A 24548-nucleotide genomic window follows, 5' to 3' on the forward strand; every position below is an offset into this window, starting at 1 on the left:
GCTTCTCGTTGCGGAGCATGGGCTCTAGGCGCACAGGCTTCAGTAGTTGTGGCACGTGGGCTCAGTAACTGTGGCGCACAGGCTTAGTTGCTCCCCGCACCTCCATCATTTTTGACACACGGCTTCTGAGTTGGCTTCCTGCTGTTGTCATTCCTAGGCTAATGGAATAGAATGCAGAGAATGTAGGACAAAAATTTTTAAGGAGATGAACCAGAACAAGCACTCATTACCTTTGCTAATCTGTCACTGACCCAAGCTAGTCCCATGGGCACGGGTAGGTGCAAGTGTGGGTACATGTGTGGCTATGTGTTCTGCTGACACTTGGGAAGGGGATTCTATTTCTATAAAGAAGAGCATGGCCTCTGGGTGATAGCAGACTCTACTGCAAGTAGTAACAGCTCTTTCTCCTTTTCAGTACTTTGAATACTTCATTAAATTTTAATTTTTTAATGTTTTATAAACCCTTCTCGGTGTTCTAATTGCATTTCATACAGTCAGGCCCTTTAGGCAATTGCATATTTGACCTTCTTCACCAGAAGTTCCACAAGACCCACAAGCCTCTGACACTGGTGCCCAGTCTGTACCGTCAGGCTTGGTAGTTGTTTTACCAGGGCCTGTGTGGAAGAGGGTGGCATGAATGCATGTCGGCCCCAACTTTCCTGAATTTTCCTTTTGCTGCTCAGATATGTTCCTCCTTTTGTGTTTGTATTAAATCCTTGGATTTGTTTTTAAACATATCCTAACTTCTGGGTTTGTCCATTCTGCATTTCAAATTCCTCCAAACAAATATACTGGTATAATTGTATACTGATCTATTATTAATAAAAAGAGGTTTGTTCAGATACTTCATGGTATGACGCTTGGGGTTTTTCTCTACTGACAGCTAAAGGTTGCTTCTGGCAGTCTTTGCCGATTATAATCTTAGTTTGGGGATAGTGTGGGGAGACATTTGTGCTAACATTCCCAATTCGTAACTGCCAGCATTGATTCCACATTTGCAAGGAAACTTCCAGTCTCTTCTAAATTTGTATTCAGAGGAAGTGATAATTCCACGGTGATAACTTTCAACTCCCCCAGCAATATCAATTTGAGGACATTTGGTTTACAAGTTGCTTTTTGGATTGTTTGGCTTGTTCTGAAGCTTTTTTTTTTTTTTCTTGAAACAATACAGATCAAACTATGTAAAACTAATTTGCATGTTTTAACAAAGTAAAAGTAAACCTTCTTATGTTTACCACTCTGGTCAGGAAATAGAACATCAGTGACGCCTCAGAGATCTCTTGTGTATGTATCCTTCCAGGTCATGACCTGGTTTAAATTCTGTAGTCATTAGATTTCTATAACTATTGCCTTCTGTAATTTTGGGCATTTCATGTTAGATAGGTTGATCTTCAAACTCATGCTTTTTATGGATACAGAGGGTGTTATTAGAAAGAAAAATTCATTTACTTCCCTCAAGTTAAAAAGAAAGGCAGAATATGATACAACTAATTGAAATATTTTTTCTGTTTACAAATTTCTATTCAACTTAAAGCTAATGATATTACTTCCACTCCTCATTTAATTACTTTTATTAAATGTATTGAACTCTTTCAGAATTTCTGCAGACTGCTTAAAATTCATAATGTAAATGCTTGGATTTTATTTAAAGATGAATGTCGTTATAGTGAATCTTAGAGGATGTTGTCATGCCCTTACTTTCGAAGGAAAAGTATTGTCTACTTGCATTCAGTTGGTTCCCACTTGATAAAACCATAAATTTAAATACCATACTGTATCACCTTGGTGGTCATTAGGTATTCAAATAATAGTTATTGCAGAAGGTGAGTGATATGTGATATATACAGAGAGTTCATACTAATAAATAAATGCTGGGCATGAGGAAAATTGACTAAGAAGTGCATTTCACATTTATAGCCAATAGAATTCCAATAAGAGCCTCAAGATTCTGTGCTCTCCAAAGGGCTTCATGGATTTAGGGGACATGAAGTCCTTGACTGGTCACTCAGTCTCTCCTTACTTAAACAGGGCTGCTTAAATGAGGTATTGACCTATGTGTATCTCCTCTGTCATAAAATACACCAAGAGTTTTAGGTTAGCAGTTTGTAGAGCTTGCTATACCAGGTGATCATCTCACCTGTTAGAGTTTTCTGATTCAGAAATCAAGATCAAAGTGCGTTGGGAATTCCCTGGCAGTCCAGTGGTTAGGACTCTGAGCTTCCAATGCCGGGGGCCCAGGTTCCGTCCCTGGCTGGGGAACTAAGATCCCGCAAGCTGTGCGGCCAAAAGAAAAAAGAAAAAAAAAAAAGATCAAAATGGGAAGACATGGGACTGCACCTCCTAGTGTCCCTTCAAAGCAGGATTTGCTGCTCAACTATGTGAAGTGAGGTCAGCCGACTGCCTCCATTTGTCACCTCCTACAGGATCTGTCTTATCTACTTGGTACCTACCACTTGGCCTGAGGTTACACCCCACCAGGCAAGCCGGCATCCACTAACTGATAGAGGCAGGTTTAGAGAGCCAGGCATTTCAGCCTAAAGCTAGAAACTCTGAAGGGCAATCCAGAGCTCCCTGCCCAGTTGACCAAGGCCTCATCAGGCCTGCAAAGCTGTTCTACATCATCCTGTTCTCCACACCCTGCAGCCCTGCCCCTTCTTCCTACTCTCTTCTCCAGCCTGCTTCCTTCCCCTTCCTTATACAGATGTTGATCCTAATAAACATCTTAAACCCCAGACTGTTTTCTTCCAGTAAACCCAATCTATGGTAATTAGAGATTGGGTATTATGCTTCTGGGGTCCTGATGATGGCTATGAAGTGGTCTTTTCTTTTAGTTCAGGTGGATCTTGATTGCAGATGTCAGTCACTCCATCCATCCTCCATCCATCCATCCATCTGCCCATGTATGCAGTCAAAACTTCCAAGTATTTTTTTATGTGCTCTGTGCTGGTCTTTGCCTTTAAGGAGCTTTAGCTAGATGAAAGAAATTTATGTGTTAGGTGACTATGAAAACACAAAGGCCAGAAGTAGAGAGATGAATAGATAAGCTCTCCCAGATTGATGCTGTGAAGAGGTACAGAACTATAGTGGTTGTAGTTACAATGAAAAGAAAGCGATAAATGGAAAAGAGTGATTTTGATTGGATGAATATAGGGACATGGTGACTGATGGCACTGTTGGACTTCAACAAACCTTTGAAATGAAAGAGAATTAAAAAGTAGCATATATGAATGTAAATTAGGTGCTACGCCTTCACAAATCAATCTTTGTAGCTGGCTGTACTTTGTTTTGTGTAATTGAATTTTTAAAAACTTTTATTTGTAAATGAAATGTCCTTTATCCTACTAATCTCCCACATATAGCCCTTGTAGTCATTAGTAAAACTCCAAACCTTATCAGTCAATTTATTGAAATGGCCATGCAAGTTTATTATGTTTTATACTCTCTTTGATGCTTTTCTTTCCTCCCACTCTTGTACTTTATTGTTCTCTTGACAACTGTTTACCTCAATGTTATGATATTTTAAGGGTTTTATTTTCTAATTTTCAAATCCAGCGGCAGATATTTGCCCTGTGATCTTAATAACATATTCCCTGTGACTGTGTGAGTCAGTCTCCAACTGTGTTTTGTAGCCGTCACATGGGTGTTTGTAGATACTGGAATTTGATCTTTTCCAGGGTCTTTCTGGACATAGTATTTACCTATCACTACTAGATAAGTCTATGTAAAGAAGCATCAATGACAAGAAGTTGGATTCATTTCTTCCATGCTAAGATGAAAAATGTGGTTCAAGGTTCTACTTTAGGGTTTGACATGACAGCTGTATTTCATGCGCTCTAAATGATCTTTATCTATCTTGCATGAACTAATGGGATGCTACTGTGGTCTATTTTAGACTATATTCAAGTTGAAGAGCAGTGGTTTCGTACTTTTCAAGGACTGCACATTTAAACCATTTACTGGACCATCTACATGAGAGTATTTATATTTTACTCCATTTGTTGAGAAAACATATTACCAAAAGTTACTCTAAATTCAGGAACATTTTAAAGTAAAGTTTCTTTTTATTAACTATTAGAGCACATACTGAAATCTGTTAGTGAATTTTTAAAACAGATGTGAGAGTCTGCAGCCTAAAAATCGGGAACCATTTCCATAGATTATGGAAACCTATTAATAGTTTCAGTGTTCCAAGTCTGTTAATGATATCGAAGAGATACCTTTGGATGAATCTTATTTATATTTTTGGAAGGGAATAAAACAGTGAAATTCAAATAAAATTTTTCTGTTTTCCTATTCCTGGACTTACATCCAATGGGAGTATTGTGATAGAGATCATCTAACTTTGGAATATTAAATGAGAGAAGAGTGTTTTATGCTGTACTTACTACATTGTAGTTCCTGGTTAGTTTACTTTTCCCCTTCCTCTGGACCACTTTTCTATTGCCAGGAGTCCTCAGCTGATACCACCCTCTGCAACCATATTCCCTTTGAAAGCAATGCCAGGCTATTTCCTGGTTTCCCAAACCCTTGTGATCATTTCATCATATCCTAGTTTATCACTAATAAGTGTTCCCTTGCCTAGGTGTTAATATTTAACTTCAAAGCTATTAGTTTATAATCAACAAATATTCTTCCGGATTGCATTCCTCTAACCAATGAGAATACATATTTCATGGTGGGAACTTAGGCCTTTGGCCAGATGGTTGGGAAAATGATTTTTCACAAGGAATTCTATTAGAGGAAGTTCCATCATGACACAGAGATGGCCTCCAATTCTGACCAATTCCAGAGGTTTCAAATCACAAATATCCCTTCTTTCCTTTTAGTTTCATTTAAAAATATATATATATATATAATATATATATATATATATACTATATATATATATTTTTTATACTTATCTCTTAAAGATATCATGGAGCTTCATTGTTTCATTTCTAGAGTGATTTGGGATGACAAACATAAGAGTCTCTTATCTTCACTATTGCTTGGGACAGAATTAGAGATGTGTAATTAGACTATTAATTATTCACCAGCTAATGACTGGAGAGATGAATGATGAGACTTTCCGCACATTATTTTATGAATTAATTAATGTGGTCACCATGCCATTCAGTATCAAAATTGTGATTTGTAAAAATATAATTTGGATCTTATTGGTTATTCTCTGATGTAGACATAAACATTCTTATTTGACTTACTTTTCTTTTTCTAATTTAGCGTTTCTTTTTTGTTGGTTTTACCTTTGTTAGTTTGTAGTGGCTTCCTTCCTAGAATCCAGTAGTGTGGAGAATAATCAAATAGGACTAAGGCAATAATGGCTGTTTGAGTATGGAGAAAGGTATATAGTGTGTGATGTGTGTGTATGTGTGTGTGCATATGTGTATACATGTGCACATGCACTATGTGTGTATACATTAGATTAAGGGAGACAGATATATTAGGCCAATTTTATGAAGTTGCCAGTATCATAGATGAAAACTTACGAATAGTAGCAATTTCATTTCAGTCAATGGTATGTTTAAAGATATTTTTATGATGCCTACAGATTTAGTAAAGATCAAATGATGCCAGTGACACTATAGGAATATCTTGTTCTTAAACTTGTAGCATTCAGAGGCATCGTTTCTGTGGTAATAGAAAATAAAGATAACTTCAAAACAGCATCATGAGGATATTGAAATGAAATTAAATGAGAGTTCCTTTATGATCCTGAAACTTGAATCAGTTTTGATTCATTCCAAAAAAATAAATCAGTCAGAACTCTGGAACTTTATGACTGTACTGCCATATATTTATTCTCTTATCTTCTCTTAAATGATTCTTAAAAACACTTGCACAAAACAATATAAAATTGTATAGTTGGGCTAATAGCATATAGAGATATTTTGTAAATAACATTACAAAGCAGGGCAATAGAAATGAAGCTATATCGGAACAAGGAAATGACACTGTATAGTAAATTGAATCCACAGAAAGAAAAGATGAGAACCAGAAATGGTAATGAAATGTAATATAAAAACCTATATAAATAGATTTTTCCTTTCTTCTCTTAACATCTTTAGAAGACATAAGGTTATATAAAATAACAATTATAACACTAGATTGTTGGGTTTGTGACACATAAAGATGTAATTCTATGTGACAGTAAAGAAAAGGAATAGAACTATATTGGAGCAACATTTCATAACATTGAGTTAGTATAAATCTGGAGTAGATGCTAAGTTGAGATGCATATTATAATCCTGAGAGCAAACAATAAGAAAATAACATAAAAATGCAGTTAAAAATCATTGAGGAATCAACATGGTATACTAGAAAGAATCCACTTAATATAGAAGAAGACAATAAAGAAGAAACAAAAGAAAAAATATGAAGCATACAAAAGACAAATAAAGTAGCAGATATAAATCCAAAAATATCAGTAATAACCCTACATGTGAATGGACTAAACAAGCTAATCAAAAGACAGAAATTGTCAGGCTTGATTTAAAAAAAAAAACAAAAAACGATTGGGGGGCGGGGAAGAAGGCAGAAGAGTAAGATGCAGAGATCACCTTCCTCCCCACAGATACACCAGAAGTACATCTACACGTGGAACAACTCCTACAGAACATCTACTACTGAATGTTGGCAGAAGACCTCAGACCTCCCAAAAGGCAAGAAAGTCCCCACGTACCTGGGTAGGGCAAAAGAAAGAAGAATAAACAGAGACAAAAGAATAGGAATGGGATCTGCACCAGTGGGAGGGAGCTGTGAAGGAGGAAAGGTTTCCAAACACTAGGAAGCCCCTTCCCAGGAAGAGACTGTGGGGGGCTGATGGGGGAAGCTTCAGAGCCATGGAGGAGAGCACAACAACAGGGGTGCGGAGGGCAAAGTGGAGACTTTAAAATAAAGACTATTACAAGAGACAGAGAAGGATACTACATAATGATCAAGGGATCAATCCAAGAAGGAGATATAAAAATTGTAAATATTTATGCACCCAGCATAGGAGAACTTCAATACATAAGGCAAATGCTAACAGCCATAAAAAGGGAAATTGACAGTAACACAATCATAGTAGGGGGCTTTAACACCCCACTTTCACCAATGGACAGATCAAAATGAAAATAAATAAGGAAACACAAGCTTTAAGTGATACATTAAACAAGGTGGACTTAATTGATATTTATAGGAGATTCCATCCCAATATAATAGTATACATATTCTTCTCAAGTAGTCATGGAACATTCTCTAGATAGATCATATCTTGGGTCACAAATCAAGCCTTGGTAAATTTTAAAAAATTGAAATTGTATCAAGTATCTTTTCCGACCACAACACTATGAGACTAGATATCAGTTACATGAAAACAACTTTAAAAACACAAACACATGGAGGTTAGACAGTATGCTACTAAATAACTGAGAGATCACTGAAGAAATCAAAGAGGAAATCAAAAAATACCTAGAAACAAATGACAATGGAGACACGATGACCCAAAACCTATGGGATGCAGCAAAAGCAGTTCTAAGAGGGAAGTTTGCAGCAACACAATCCTACCTCAAGAAACAAGAGAAATCTCAAATAAACAACCTAACCTTACACCTAAAGCAATTAGAGAAAGAAAACAAAAAAAGCCCAAAGTTAGCAGAAGGAAAGATATCATAAAGATCAGATCAGAAATAAATGAAAAAGAAATGAAGGAAATGATAGCAAAGATCAGTAAAACTAAAAGCTGGTTCTTTGAGAAGATAAACAAAATTGATAAACCATTAGTCAGGCTCATCAAGAAAAAAAGGGAGAAGACTCAAATCAACAGAATTAGAAATGAAAACAGAGAAGGAATAACTGACACTGCAGAAATACAAAGGATCATGAGAGATTACTACAAGCAACTGTATGCCAGTAAAATGGACAACCAGGAAGAAATGAACAAAGTCTTAAAAAAGCACAATGTTCCGAGACAGAAGCACAAAGAAATAGAAAATAAAAACAGACCAATCACAAGCACTGAAATTGAAACTGTGATTAAAAATCTTCCAACGAACAAAAGCCCAGGACCAGATGGCTTCACAGGCAAATTCTATCAAACATTTAGAGAAGAGCTAACACCTATCCTTCTCAAGGACTTCCAAAATATAGCAGAGGGAGGAACACTCCCAAACTCATTCTACGAGGCCACCATCACCCTGATACCAAAACCAAAGATGTCACACACATTAAAAAAAAAAACTACAGACCAATATCACTGATGCACATAGATGCAAAAATCCTCAACAAAATACTAGCAAACAGAATCCAACATCACATTAAAAGGATTGTACACCATAATCAAGTGGCGTTTGTCCCAGGAATGCAAGGATTTTTCAATATATGAAAATCAAGGTGATACACCATATTAACAAACTGAAGGATAAAAACCATGTGATAATAGATGCAGAAAAAGCTTTCAACAAAATTCAACACCCAGTTATGATAAAAACTCTCCAGAAAGTAGACATAGAGGGAACTTACCTCAACATAATAAAGGCCATATGTGACAAACCCACAGCCAACATTGTTCTCAGTGGTGAAAAACTGAAACCATTTCCTCTAAAATCAGGAGCAAGACAAGGATGCTCACTCTCACCATTATTATTCAGCATAGTTTTGGAAGTTTTAGCCACAGCGATCAGAGAAGAAAATAAAATAAAAGAATCCAAATCAGAAAAGAAGTAAAGCTGTCACTGTTTGCAGATCACATGGTACTATACATAGAATATCCTAAGGATGCTACCAGAAAACTATCAGAGTTAATCAATGAATTTTGTAAAGTAACAGGATACAAAATTAATGCACAGAAATCTCTTTCATTCCTATGCACTAATGATGAAAATTGGAAAGAGCAATTAAGGGAACACTCCCATTTACCATTACAACCAAAAGAATAATATACCTAGGAATAAACCTACCTAAGGGGACAAAAGACCTGTATGCAGAAAACTATAAGACACTGATGAAAGAAATTAAAGATGATACAAACAGATGGAGAGCTGTACCATGTTCTTGGATTGGAAGAATCAATATTGTGAAAATGACTGTACTACCCAAAGCAATCTACAGATTCAATGCAATCCCTGTCAAACTGCGAATGGCATTTTTCACAGAGCTAGAACAAAAAATTTCACGATTTGTATGGAAACAAAAAAGACTCCAAATACCCAAAGCAGTCTTGAGAAAGAAAAACGGAGCTGGAAGAATCAGGCTCCCTGACTTCACACTATACTACAAAGCTACAGTAATCAAGACAGTATGGTACTGGCACAAAAACAGAAATATAGATCAGTGGAACAGGATAGAAAGCCCAGAGATAAACCCACGCACGTATGGTCACCTTATCTTTGATAAAGGACACAAGAATATAGAGTGGAGAAAAGGGAGCCTCTTCAATAAGTGGTGCTGGGAAAACTGGACAGCTACTTGTAAAAAAATGAAATTAGAATACTTCCTAACACCATACACAAAAATAAACTCAACATGGATTCAAGACCTAAATGTAAGGCCAGACACTATAAAACTCTTAGAGGAAAATATAGGCAGAACACTCTATGACATAAATCACAGCAAGATCTTTTTTGGCCCACCTCCTAGAGAAATGGAAATAAAAACAAAAATAAACAAATGGGACCTAATGAAACTTCAAAGCTTCTGCACAGCAAAGGAAACCATAAACAAGACCAAAAGACAACCCTCAGAATGGGAGAAAATATTTGCAAATGAAGCAACTGACAAAGGATTAATCTCCAAAATTTATAAGAAGCTCATGCAGCTCAATAATAAAAAAACAACTCAATCCAAAAATGGGCAGAAGACCTAAATAGACATTTCTCCAAGGAAGGTTTACAGATTGCCAACAAACACATGAAAGAATACTCAACATCATTAATCATTAGAGAAATGCAAATCAAAACTACAATGAGGTATCACCTCACACTGGTCAGAATGGCCATCATCAAAAAATCTAGAAACAATAAATGCTGGAGAGGGTGTGGAGAAGAGGGAACCCTCTTGCACTGCTGGTGGGAATGTGAATTGGTACAGCCACTATGGAGAACAGTATGGAGATGCCTTAAAAAACTAAAAATAGAACTACCATATGACCTCGCGATCCCACTACTGGGCATGTACCCTGAGAGAACCATAATTCAAAAAGAGGCATGTACCAAAATGTTCATTGCAGCTCTATTTACAATAGCCAGGACATGGAAGCAACCTAAGTGTCCATCATCAGATGAATGGATAAAGAAGATGTGGCACATATATACAATGGAATATTACTCAGCCATAAAAAGAAATGAAATTGAGTTATTTGTAGTGAGGTGGATGGACCTAGAGTCTGTCATACAGAGTGAAGTAAGTCAGAAAGAGAAAAACAAATACTGTGTGCTAACACAAAGATATGGAATCTAAAAAAATAAGTAAATAAATAAATGGTTCTGATGAACCTAGGGGCAGGACAGGAATAAATACGCAGATGTAGAGAATGGACTTGAGAACATGGTGAGGGGGAATGGTAAGCTGGGATGAAGTGAGAGAGTAGCATGGACATATATACACTACCAAATGTGAAATAGATGGCTAGTGGGGAGCAGCTGCATAGCACAGGGAGATCAGCTTGGTGCTTTGTGACCACCTAGAGGGGTGGGAAAAGGAGGGTGGGAGGGAGACAGAAGAGGGAGTAGATATGGGGATATATGTATATGTATAACTGATTCACTTTGTTATACAGCAGAAACTAACACACCATTGTAAAGCAATTATACTCCAATAAAGATGTTAAAAAATATTTTTTAAATAAAAGTTTTGTTCATATAAGAAAAAAGTGTCAGTGGAGTGTTGGTAAATTTATACCACTTCCTCTGCCTACATCTGCCTTGTCCACTGGAAGTTTCCACATCCATAGGCAGCCTTATTACTCCATTATCCATGCTCCTGTCCCACTAAAGTAGCATTTGTTACTTGTGGTTATTTATGTAATGTGGTTAATATATTTTGAAATATCATATTTTTATATGTTTCTTTTCATGTGGAATTTACTCCATGGTTGGCCAGAGATGTTCAGCTTCTTTAGCAGGAATGGGGATGTAGGGTAAGAAGAGGGCACTTACAGCAGGAATGCAAATCAGAGTTTCAGTGTTCATTTTTATTTTTTAATTTCCAGATCAGAATTTTTCTGTCCGTAGCAATACTGTGGTCTTAAAAATTAGACATGGTACTGAACAAAATATTTTTTCTTTGTGTCTTAGGTTCTCACTGTCATGTCAATAGCCAAAACTGGCTTAAGTTTCTTGTGGTTGGAAGGGATGTAGGAGTTTCAAAGTCACTGAGGGTGACTGAGTTAAGACCCAGGCAATCTGTTGTGGAGCCTGACTAAATGAGAGGGACTCCATTGAATAGGTAGAAGAGTCGGAGATGGTTGGCTCTGCAGCCACAGCATTAATGAAAAATATATGATGACTGGGAAGTGGCTGAGTCACTTATGAGACCCTCTTGGTCCTGGGTGGGACTAAGGGGAGAGACTCAAGATCCCTATCTCAGGCCTCAGTAGCAGATGGCAACATGTCAGTAGGCTCCAGGTAGAGAGGGGGCATTGCCAAAGAGACTGAGTATCCAGAAAAGTAGTGACAGATGCATGTACAGACACAAGAACCCGTCTCCCCTCCCTCATGAAAGCCCACTGCAGGGCTGATCCATGTTCTGAGAGACCTTACACAATTTGGAGATCCCTTCTTTATAAAATAATATCAAATTCTAAATACAAAAATTACATGCATAGCTTTAGAAGAGGCTCATGAAAGTGAGGAAACCTGAAGTTGAAGCTTTATTTGGTAGAAAATATACCTACCTCTTCCCAGATACCATCTTGTTGGGGGGATGGGAAGGTCTGAAATTTTGACTATTTACCCCAAAGAACAGAGTTACTGTAAAGAGACTGTTCAGGTTAGAAGAGACTAAGATATGTGAAGATCCAAGTCTACATTTCCTCCTTTTCCTCTACAGCCAGTCTGAGTGGGAGAATGAGGAAGATTCTGTTAAGGAAAACAGCACAGCTGTGTATAACTATGTAAATTATTTTCAACACCACTGACTTATTCATGAATCTGTGTACCCCACTAATTTTTAAGCATTCTGACGGCAGGAAGCACATCTCATTCATCTGGCATCTCTAACACCCAGGGTCATTGATAACATGGAATGTGGCCAATGTTCATTAAACTTTTATTTATTAACGTTGTCACTCACAGAGCTTTAGTTTTTGAGCTTATGTGGTGAAAGAAATAAAACTTTGAAATTGGATCTCAGGACAGTCATAAAACAGGAAAATTTTGTGAAATATAAAAATTAGGGGTAAAAGAAGAAAAGGTAAAGGATTTGCATTCTAGGAGAGATTCTAGTGAGAGAGGGTCAAGTTGGAGAAAGGTGGGATATGTACTATGAATGTCATACATTGAACATTATGTATAATATTAAACTATAAAGTCTTAAAAATAACTTTAAGGCATTTATTCCATAATACCTATATTAGTTTGCTAGAACAACCATAACAAAATACCACAGACTGGCAGCCTTAAACAACAGAAATTTATTTTCTCACAGTTTTGGAGGCTAGAAGAGCAAGATGAAGGTGTCTGCAGATTGGTTCTCTTCTGAGGCCTCTGGCTTGGCTTGCAGATGGCCGCCTTCTCTCTGTGTCCTTACATGGTCTTTCTTATGTGTGCACACCCCCCTGGTGTCTCTCTGTGTGTCTAAACTCCATCTTATAAGGACACCAGTCAGATTGGATTAGGGCCCACTCTAAGAGCTTCATTTTACCTTAATCACCTCTTTAAAGGCCTTAACTCCAAATACAGTTACATTCTGGAATACTGAGGGTTAGGTTTTTAACATATGACTTTTGGGGGCACATATTTCAGACCATAACAATGCCATGTGTCTTCTGTTATTAAAAATATATATAAATTGGGTGTTATATTTTACAATAAATTTTATATTGCTGTATTCGAAATAATATGCTTAATGTTTCCTGTCTTTTGTGCCTGTTATAGAATGAATTGTGTCTCCCTAGAATTCACTTGTTGAAGCCCTAACCCCCATTATGACTGTATTTGGAGATAGAACCTTTAGGATGTAATTATGGTTAAAGATGTCATAAGGGTGGGACCCTAAGCTGTCTTCTTAGGAAGAGAGGTCTCACCAGAAACTGAATTGGCTGGCACCTTGCTTGTTCTTGGACTTCTTGCCTCCAAAACTGTGAGAAAATACATTTCTATTGTTTAAGTTACCCAGCCTATGGTATTCTGTTATGACAGCCTGAGCAGACTAATACAGTACCTAACATCCTTTGATATAATTTCATTTGTTTATAACCAGTAATCATTTTTATGATGTGATTTTCATTGAAAAATAAACTTTTTTGATTTGTATTTTCCATAATATAAAACTCAAAATAGAAGCAGAATATAAACATCATGTACCCTTCATTGAAACTGTAAAGTAGGATATCACTTAAAATAAGACTACTATAACTTACTTTCTAATTCCATTGATTTTTTTTTTTTTTTAACTTCGGTTAACATTTTACTGTATTTCCTTCAAGTCAATTTTATGCATATTTATTTCTTAGTTGAGATTCCCTTCTAAACATATTTTAATCCTGCTTTATTAACTTAACATAAGCATTTCCCTGTTTTGTTAAAAACTCTTTACAAACATCACTTTTAATTACAAAGAGATACCGTTGTTTATGGAACCATTCCCATTCTGTTGGACTCATTGATTTTTAAACAAATTGTTCATACACCAAAATAAATATACTTAGAAAAACTAACCCTCTTCCCTTTATAAGTATTGGGTGGGCCAAAAAGTTCATTCAGTTAATGAATACGTTGTTCAATAAAGTTCTTGGTGAAAATGAAAAATGTCTATTTTTACTTAAAACCGAACAAACTTTTTGGCCAGCCCAATAAATTTAATTCCATTTGTGATTTCACTTCTTTTATCTTTAAAAACTTTATATCTTTCTTACTTTTGCATGACCACTATAGTATCTTATTTAATGGAGTTTCATCTAAGAATGGAAATATTTCAAAGCAACAGCAGAAGAAGTGATTCTGGAACAGTGCAGTGACGTGGATTAAACAGCATGACTTTTGAATCAGACAGATGCAGACTAAAATTCTAGCTCTTTTGTACTTTTGCGACCTTGTACAAAGTACTTAACCTGTTTAAGCTCCAATTTCAATATCTGTAAAATTGACAATAATAATTCTTAAACTTCTTTGGTTGATAAAAAGTATTAGAAATAATAAAATGTGTATTACATGATGCATAGTAGATTATTATTTAAATAAATTATGATCTATGGCTTTCATATGCCAAAATGTTTTCTTAAATTATTCCAGTGGGATAACCATTAGTGACATACTAAAAACTGACTCTTGTGATATTATTTCAGGAAATAGAATATTTTAAAAATCTGTTCTGTTAGAAATAAATGTTTTGTTGTTATAAGAATGCCAGAAAACCAGTATTTGTCAAGTGTGTCTTTTATTTTTAAAAAAATTTATTGAAGGAGGTGGGATGAATGGGGAGATTGGGATTGACATATATACTCTTGATACTATGTATAAAATAGACAACTAATGAGAACCTACAGCACAGGGAACTCTACCCAGTGCTCTGTGATGACCTAAATGAGAAGGAAATCCAAAAAGAGGGGATATATGTATACGTATAGCTGATTCACTTTGCTGTACTGTGTAAACTAACACAATATTGTAAAGCAACTATATTCCAATACAAATTAAAAATAATAAATAAACTGGAAATGAACCCAAAGATCATCTATTCAATCCCACTTACTTTTCACATACGGAAAAGACTGTACTTTTCTTCAGAAAATAAGATCTTAATAGAAGTTAACAGCATTTTACATACATATTTAACAAGTTTCTAAGCGATTACTCTAGACAGAATTCAATTTGGTGTTTTTTTAACATTACTTTCTCATATGAAAGTTATTATTTCCTAAAAAATTTTTTTACTGAAGTATAGTTGATTTACAATGTTGTGTTAATCTCTGTTGTACAGCAAAGTGACTCAGTTGTATACATATATATGTATATACTTTTTCATATTTTTTTCCATTATGGCTTATCACAGGATATTGAATATAGTTCCCTGTGCCATACAGTAGGACCTTGTTGTTTATCCATCCTGTATATAATAGTTTACATCTACCAATCCCAAACTCCCAATCCTTCCCTCCCCCACCCCCATCCTTCTTGGCAACCACAAGTCTGTTCTCTATGTCTGTGAGTCTGTTTCTGTTTTGTAGATATGTTCATTTGTGTTGTATTTTATTTTATTTATTTTTTAATAAATTTATTTATTTATTTTTCGCTGCCTTGGGTGTTCGTTGCTGCTTGTGGGCTTTCTCTAGCTGTGGCGAGTGGGGGCTACTCTTTGTTTTGGTGCATGGGCTTCTCATTGTGGTGGCTTCTCTTGTTGCAGAGCATGGGGTCTAGGCGCACAAGCTTCAGTAATTGTGGCTTGCGGGCTCTAGAGCTCAGGCTCAGTAGTTGTGGCACACGGGTTTAGTTGTTCCGTGGCATGTGGGATCTTCCTGGACCAGGGCTTGAACCCATGTCCCTTGCATTGGTAGGCAGATTCTTAACCACTGTGCCACCAGGGAAGCCCTGTGTCATATTTTAGATTCCACATATAAGTGATATATCGTATTCGTCTTTCTCTTTCTGACTTACTTCACTTAGCATGATAATATCTAGTTCCATCCATGCTGCTGCAAATGGCATTATTTCATTCATTTTAATGGCTGAGTAATAGTCCATTGTATATATATCCCACATCTTGTTTATCCATTCATCTTTCAATGGACATTTAGGTTGTTTCCATGTCTCGGCTATTGTAAGTAGTGCTGCAATGGACATTGGGGTGCATGTATCTTTTCAAATTATAGTTTTGTCTGAATATATGCCCAGGAGTGGGATTGCTGGATCATATGGCAACTTTATTTTTACTTTTTTGAGGAACCTCCGCACTGGAGGTTTTCGTAGTGGCTGCACCAATTTTCATTCCCACCAACAGTGTAGTAGGGTTCCCTTTTCTCCACACCCTCTCCAGCATTTGTTATTTGTACACTTTTTAATGATAGCCATTCTGACTGGTGTGAGGTGGTATCTCATTGTAGATATGATTTGCATTTTTCTAATAATTAGCGATGATGAGCATCTTTTCATGTGCCTGTTATCCATCCGTATGTCTTCTTTGGAGAATTGTCTATTTAGGTCTTTGGCCCATTTTTTGATCGGGTTGTTTGCTTTTTTGTTATTCAATTGTGTGAATTGTTTGTGTATTTTGGAAATTAAGCTCTCGTGGGTCACATCATTTGCAAATATTTTCTCCCAGTCTGTAGGTTGTTGTGTTTTCATTAGATAAAATGGGAATTTTATTTAAATTTTTATGAGTTTAAAATAGAAAGCACATGACTTTTAATTTTACCACTTCCTACACTTGGTCCTTGATGATTCATGCAATAAATTAAATGCTCTAATTCAGTAAGGCAAAAATTCTAATGCTCTTCTTGTTTTAGAAAGTTCGTTGTGCTTTTAAAATCTAATGGTGTCTTAACTGTGAACAAAAGAAGGAAGTTTCGTCACTTAAATAAATCCTTATTGTTTGTGCATTATAAAAATCAGTTTTCTGATAGCGTCATTAAACTCTATGGTACTTGTGTTCATCATGTTATTCTTGGAGCATTATTATTGTCACAGCTCCCAGTAGTGTTAACATTAACATGGGTGGTTTCTGTTTTGACACTTTATGGTATGAGGATGCAGGTATGGAAGAATGATTTTGGAATTAAAGCCAAGCTATTCAAATTTATTGCTCTTTTATCAGAAAATACATGTCTATCAGGATATGTTAGCTGTGATAAAATTCTTCAACATTTAGAAAGTGACAGTATGGTTAATAGAATTGGGTTGTTAATCCAAGATATGTGTGTATGTTTCATTATGGAAATAAATGTATTAAAGTTCAAAATAATCATAAATGTTATTAGCTTTCCCATTTAAATTTGATGTCAGTGAGTGAGGAGTTCTGTACAAGTGAAATTATATGTTTTACACAGTAAATGAGAAAGTATAATTTTGTAGATTAAGTTTAAAATTTAATAACTCATTTCAATTAATTTTCTTCTACTCTGTAAACTCAGAAGGTTCAAATAGAAAACCTAGCATAAATGTAATCAAATGTAAAATGTAATCAAATCAATTATAAGAGTCAACTCTGTTAAACTAACCACACATAAAATCTATTGACAAAACATAATTGTAAATATTGTCTTATCGTTTGATGAAGGTAGGCCTTGAGATATGTTCAAAATGAAAAGAATGGAACAAGTCTCATGTAGAGGAGGAAAACTAATTATTCCTTTACCCTTCTAAGTTCTTGGCTGAACCTCAAGAATAAAAGATTAACAGGAGGAAAAAAAACATACTCAATTACCTATGTAAGTAGTATGGTAGCCTCAGAAAGATATGACTCAGAAGGCAGCCAGAGGACTGAGGTTTATGTGCAGTCCTGACCTAAGGTGTATAGGGGTCTAAGGCTTCAAAGGGTGGCAGGGGGGTGGAATTTACTGGAAGGTGAGAGGAGGCAATGTTTGGTAAAGAAAGATTGCCCTGCCAGATAAGTCTCCTGTGTGGAAAAGTTATCTGTAGTAATAGCTCCCTTCCTGGTGCAGGCCCCCTTTCTAATGTAAATTTGCTTTATAAATGTAGATTTCCCTTACAAATCGATAACTTCTACTCTGTTTTCAAAGCTTCTCCTGTCTCTGCAGTTTCTCCAAATAATTGGTATGCGAAAGAGGCATATTTTAGGGTGGCTTATTCTGCTACCCCTCACTTCATAACAGCCTCTGTAAAGTGCTGTTAAAGAACAAAATTCAGCTGAGTAAATTTTAAAGCTCTTCCTGGCTTTCAGCAATTCATCAGTCAGTCAGCATTCAATCTAGCAGATAGAAAGGAGCTCTGAAGGCAAGAGATTTTTATAGGCAGAAGGGGGCAAGAACAGGAAGTTGAACTGAGGCAGTGAGAGGGAACAGAATATGTCACCCCCAAATGTCCCAGTTTGGCGTGGGGATTGTTTTGAGCTAATGGCAGTTGAGAACCAGCAGACTCATGAAAAGCATTTTACCTCTCCCTTAACTGCTTAAAAGAATTTAGATAGGGGGCCTGTACCAGGAAGAGAGCTATTACCAGCAACAACTTTTTACATCAGAAAGACTTATTTTCATGGCTTGGCAAATATTTGTTTACCAAACACTTGTACTTCCCATCTTCCCATGAATTTCCTTCCTCCTCTTTGAAGCCCCAGATCCCTACCCACTTCTCCGAAGCTCAGCATAGTATGTAAACCTCAACTGCCTGACTACCTTTGAATCTTCATGTCTTTGTGGGGCTCCCATAGGTATGTAATTAAATTTGTTTTTTTCCCGTTAATCTGTCTTATGTCAATTTGATTATTCGACCAGCCAACAAATTTAGAAGGGAAGAAAGGAAAAGTTTTCTGCCCCTACAGCAAAAAAAGCAGATTGGTTATTCCAAGCTTACTTTAGGGAATGGCAGGTGTCTGTCAGGCAGATAACGTAAGTAGTGCTGATCAGGCGATTTCTGATTGACTGGTTTAAGATTCCATTTCTGGGAGAGCCAAAACTGTAAGAAGTCTTGATTTGGTGAAGTGGGGCTTAGTATAAGCAGCTCCATTTTGGGCCTGTTGTCTTCACCAATGCAAAAATGCATTCTTTGGCCTCAATGTGTTACTGAGGGCCTGCTCTCTGCTGAGCACTATGGAATACTCAAATGAATACCGTGTAGTCTCCCTCAAGAAACTCTCTGTTTAGTGGTTCCCTGATAGTTTTCCTTAGGCTCTCAGTTGCATTTGATAGAAGCAACTATTTCCTCCTGACGTCCTGTCTTAGCTTTGCATGCAAGGAAGTATTCCGGTTTCTTCATAAGGCTCTGAGCTGTTTGTTTTACCTCTAGGATTTCAAGTTAATGGACATCATCTCATTGAATTCTTACATAGGCTTTAGTGCGGCTACTTCTGCTAAGGAGTGGTGTACCATTAAAATTAGATTTTATTTAAACCTATAGTGATTCCAGTGTAATGAAGATACACAGGAATAATGCAAATGCAGATGGGAAATGCGTCAAAATCAAAGAGAAGGAATGATGTTTGTTTTCCAAACAAAGGAGCTTTATGTATGCAACACGATTTCTTCCACTAGCTTTGACTGGCCCAGGGCCACAGCAAACTTAACAACTCTGGAACCATGCTGTCTCCTTCCACTCCCACAAACATGGCCTTCCTGTTATTCATCTGTACTATCTTTAAGGTTTGAGCTTTCAGAATCCTCTTTCTGCTTTTACTTTTTCCCACTTTTCACTAGTTACAGGACCGCAAACTGCTGAGGGTGTTTATAGAGTTAAGTACTAGATCTGGCATTCTCTGTTAAATGCTTATGGTAAATTCTCTGTTAAATGCTTACGGTAAGCGGCCTTCTCTGCTCACTAAATGAGTTAGACCTAAACACCCAAATCCCCACTGAAAAACACTCTTGCCAAATTTGTATTAGATGGCTATAGAGTGGTTCTGGTGGTAGTGGACATGCATATGAAGACTTCAGATAAAAACATTTCAAGAAATATGACAGTGAAAAAATATATTTTAAAATATAAATTATACACATGTATATGCTATTACATGTATATAATAATATAAATAGATATTTGCTGCTTCAGATACTATAAATTTATATAATCAAAGAGGCCACAATTTTTGGATATTCTCTGGAAAAATAGGCGATGGATTATGTTACATTGGAGTTTTCTATATTCGGGCATATGTGGTGATAGGCATTCAATGAACATAGGGTGATTAATGATCTATCTAATAGATGTTCTATTGTGTTCATACTTTTTGCAGGTATTTTTCAGTTTTATAATATTATAACAACAATAAAATGGTCTTGACAATAGGGTCCAAGTCATATAACTGTCTGTGTCCCATTAACATGTAAAGGTAGATGTGTATGGCTATAGGCACTTAGTAAGTTCTTTCTCACTATTAATCCTCCAAAGGAAACATCATATGCACATTTCATTGTTAAGGAAAGTTTTAAATTAATTATATAAATTTTAAATTTGAAAATTAAAATTCAATACATATATAAACTATATGACATTGAAATAATTTCATCGAAGTTCAAATGCAAGTAATAGATTGATCGTATTATGCTATAATAATGTTTTTTTCTTTTTTTAGTTTAGTGCTCAAGGAGCATGTATTTCTCATGTACTGCCAGAATTTCTGCTTGAACCAGAAGATTGTAAGAAGTGGATTGAAATTACAGTAAGCGAATTTAATTTCTTGGAAAAATCTGCACTGTTATTGAATTTACTGGTTTTTGGTCTTTGTTAGATTTTATTTTAGAATCTTTGATTTTTTATTTATGAAATATCCTAAGGATTATGCCTCTGTGGACAGTATATATTTGTATTTGTCTAAAAATCTCTGTGGAGTTCCCATGCAGAAATGATTACATGGCTTTCTTAAATATACAGGTAATTGCTTCTTTTAAGGGATTTAGAAATAAAGAATGGTCTGTGCTAATTTAAATTTTTTCTTAAAATACATCCTTAGACTGTATATCTTTCAAAGAAAATACTGGTTTATTTTCCCTGCCACTTGCCACTTCCTTTCTTTAGTTTTAGAGGAGAATAGGGAGAAATTAAACAAGATATTCATTTTTTTTCAAATTATACAATTCATTTTATGAAAACCTATTGAGAAAAGGAATTATCTTGAGAAGCCTGTAGGCTTTGAGGCAACGCTCCTTTAGTTGTGGCACTGTTACTATAGTCACCACATGACATTAGTAGAAGAGCCAAGGGCCTGTTCTTTGGTACTCTGCTGAGTTCCTGTGGCTTCATCCAAAGGGTGTGGCTCCTTTGGGGGTTTAGAATTCAGAATAATTTTGCATCTCATTCTACCACTTCTGCCACAGAGTGAGCTAGTAGGTACACTGTTTGAATAAATCTACAACATGAAATAGGGGCTGTGAGTTCCAGAAAGTTACCTGTGTTGATAGTTTCTATTACTGGCACATGGGGAATTAGAGATCTGGATGAGTGGGAAAAAAAGACATGTAAAGGTTTTATTAAAAGAAAAAAATTGTATGCTAACTAAGTAGTTAAAACTTTGTACTACATTTGCCTTGCATTGTAATTAATGTTGTGATATTTTATTTCTTATAGTTTTCCACTAATACCTTGCCCAAGTTTTCCAATATACCTAAGGAAAAGCATTCTATTGTTACAGATATTACAAAGTTTGAAACCTGGAGTAAACGGGCATGGACAGATGTATTCCTTCAGACATACAAGGTAACTTTTCCACTCTTGTTCACTGCTAGGGGTTTTTTTTGGTTGATTTATATGAATAGTGTAGTAGTTAAGGTATAGGTAGTGCTGCTGTAAAAGATTAAAAAATACAGTGGCCCAAATAAGATAGAAATATTATTTCTATCTATTGTGGAGAAGTGGTTTAGAAATAGTGGGTGTCTCTTCCATCCTCAGTACTGGACTTTCATTTCTGGATCAGTTTCTCAGAACAGGGAAGAGCAGGTTAAAGAGTAGAAGACAAGTAAATACCTTTTAAGGATGTCATCTGTAAAATGCATCATTTCCATTTCACATTCCATTGGGCAAAATTTAGTCATATGACTGCACCTAGCTTCAAGGGAAGTTGAGAAATGTAGTCTCTAAAATTGGTAGGTACAGACATATTCTGGTACATAAAAGGAAGGATTAAATAATAGATGTTGGGGGACTTCCCTGGCGACCCAGTGGTTAAGACTCTGCGCTTCCAATGCAAGGGGCGCAGGTTCGATCCCTGGTCGGGGAACTAAGATCCCATATGCTGCGTGGCACAGCCAAAAAATAAAGAAAGAAAGAAATTAAAGAAAGAAAGAATAGCTGTTGGTGAAAATTATGGTCTCTACCTCTAATGCTTAGTAGACTCTTGCTATAAAGTTATTCTGGAGAGATATTTACTAGGAATCATACAGCTGTAGGCGAGACCAGGTGTTGACGAGATTCTCCAATTTGCTTCATGTTAAGTTACATATTTGGGTAGATTATCATAGCATAAATTGCACCTTCACACCCTATATCTTTATTGCTTAAACAAGTCCTGATTTCAGTCTTTGGAATCATTCCCTAGGTTTCCAAATATGGCACTGTGGATCTTGCCCACTAAGACCAATAGAGGCTTTTGCTCAGTCCTCATAGATTACAACCACAGACAGGGTGAGCTGTAGGGTAGGGAGTTAAAAGAAGGAAGAAGTCAAATAGAAGCAGCAATTAGTCACTCAAAGGAAAGGATAAAATAGAAATCTAAATAGTGAGTAATATATTTAAGACTTCTGTCACAAAATGCTTTTTAAATGTGATCTTGTTTATTCTTCACAACCAGTAATATCCCCAGTTTAGAAATGTGGGTACAAAGGTTCACATGCATACATACTTTCTTCCAAGATCACCTGATTTCGGCCATATAAAACCATCTGATGTAGGTAAAGCTTATTTCTTCCTTGTTGTTCTCTGCTGGGGCCCAGGAGCCCAGGTCCCTCTTGTTGCCCTCTGACACTCTAAATCCTCCACTGCAGCCAGCCACCCAAGCCTACCCTCTGGGGAGTTCCTTCTGTGGCTTGATTCCCAGTTACTCCCCCTCTCTACCTTTTCTTTTCCCAGTAACCTGCCCTGTCTTTCTTGCTGGATGTCAAGATGAGAAATCCTGTATGTTTTTTAGTAATTCCCAGAAGAATGTATGGGGGTATTTGTGACTCTCACCCAAACTTAGATTTGGGAAAAGACAATTTTCTTCTTTTCTTTCTTAACTCCAGGCTGCCTCCTATATAATTTTGTCTACTGATAAAGAGGAGCAACTCCAAAACAGAAGAGCTGCACATGTCCTAGTTTATGGACAAGCTAGTACTAATCTTGGTTTGTGGGCTTCATTCACTCACCCATTCACTTATTCACTCCCTCATGCCTTCATGTATATGTCTCATTCATTTAACCCATCTTCCCCAACTTAAAAGTCTGTGAATTTAGATACCAAGTATCACTTGTAAACTCAGAACTTAATAGTGTGTCAGCTACATAGTAGATGGCTCAACAAATATTTGTTGAATGAATTTATTCAACAACTATTATGGTCCAGCTACTATAATAGGTTCTGGGGGTATAAAAGTAAACTTGATATAGTCTGTCTCTTCAAGGATTTTGTGTTCTGGAGTATGTAAGTAACTAAATATATATAATTACAGAGAAGGATGACAAATGTTATAACAGGGTAAGCCCAAAGAACTAAGGATGAGCGGACATAGAGAGGAACCTAACTTTCCTGTGTCTTGGAGAAGGTTTCTAGGAAAAAGGTGGATTTAAACTGAGCCCTGAACAATGAAGAGGGTTTGGCAGGCAAGGTGGGGCATAGGTTAGAGAGAAAGATAGTACAATTTGTGTGACGGAGGTGATAGGTGAGTTTTATTGGGGGGGTGGGGCAATAACATTTTTTCCAGATAAAGGGAATTCAATGTGGAAGTGCCTGTGGTTTGATAGAGCATTGTACGTTCTGAGGAATAAAAACAGTATGGCTGTGGGTAAGAGGGGTGGACTATGAGCCCAGTCAGAAATTAGACTGTGGTTGACTTCATAAGCCAAACCAAGGCATCTGGACTTTATGGATTTTAGCACAAGGTCAGTACAGAAGTCCTGAAGGATTTTAAACACAAGGTTGATATGATCAGTTTTGCATTCTAGAGAAATCACTCTGGTATGGTGTGGAAACTGTTCGTGGATTTTTTTTTCAATTGAAGTATAGTTGATTTACAATGTTATGTTAGTTTCAGGTGTACAGCGAAGCGATTCAGTTTTATATATATATATTTTTTCTTTCTTTTTCAGATTCTTTTCCCTTATAGGTTATTACAAAATATTGAGTATAGCTCCCTGTGCTATAAAATAGGTGCTGTTGGATATCGATTTTACATATAGTAGTGTGTATATCTTAATCCCATTCTCCTAATTTATCCCCCCTTTTCCTCCCTTTTACCCCTTGGTAACCACAAGTTTGTTTTCTGTGTCTGTGGGTCTATTTCTGTTTTGTATATAAGTTCATTTATATCATTCTTTTAATTTTTTTAGATTCCACATATAAGCAATATTATGTAGTATTTGTCCTTTTTTTAAACATCTTTATTAGAGTATAATTGCTTTACAATGGTGTGTTAGTTTCTGCTTTATAACAAAGGGAATCAGTTGTACATATACACATGTTCCCATATCTTTTCCCTCTTGCGTCTCCCTCCCTCCCACCCTCCCTATCCCACCCCTCGGTGCTTTGTGACCACCTAGAGGGGTGGGATAGGGAGGGTG

The 24548-nt window shown here is 36.4% G+C and overlaps 1 protein-coding gene across 1 annotated transcript in view; it reads left to right on the forward strand.

Moving 5' to 3' along the window:
* CFAP47 (cilia and flagella associated protein 47) overlaps positions 1-24548 on the forward strand; it is a 489073-nt gene that overhangs the window by 163424 nt on the left and 301101 nt on the right. The window contains 2 exon segments of the mRNA XM_029240167.1: positions 20374-20460; positions 21366-21494. Of these exon segments, the coding sequence (XP_029096000.1) occupies positions 20374-20460; positions 21366-21494 (216 nt within the window).

Source organism: Monodon monoceros, unplaced genomic scaffold (assembly GCF_005190385.1).
Source record: "Monodon monoceros isolate NGI ecotype Baffin Bay Population unplaced genomic scaffold, NGI_Narwhal_1 Super_Scaffold_22, whole genome shotgun sequence".
Classification (NCBI taxonomy): Eukaryota; Metazoa; Chordata; class Mammalia; order Artiodactyla; family Monodontidae; genus Monodon; species Monodon monoceros.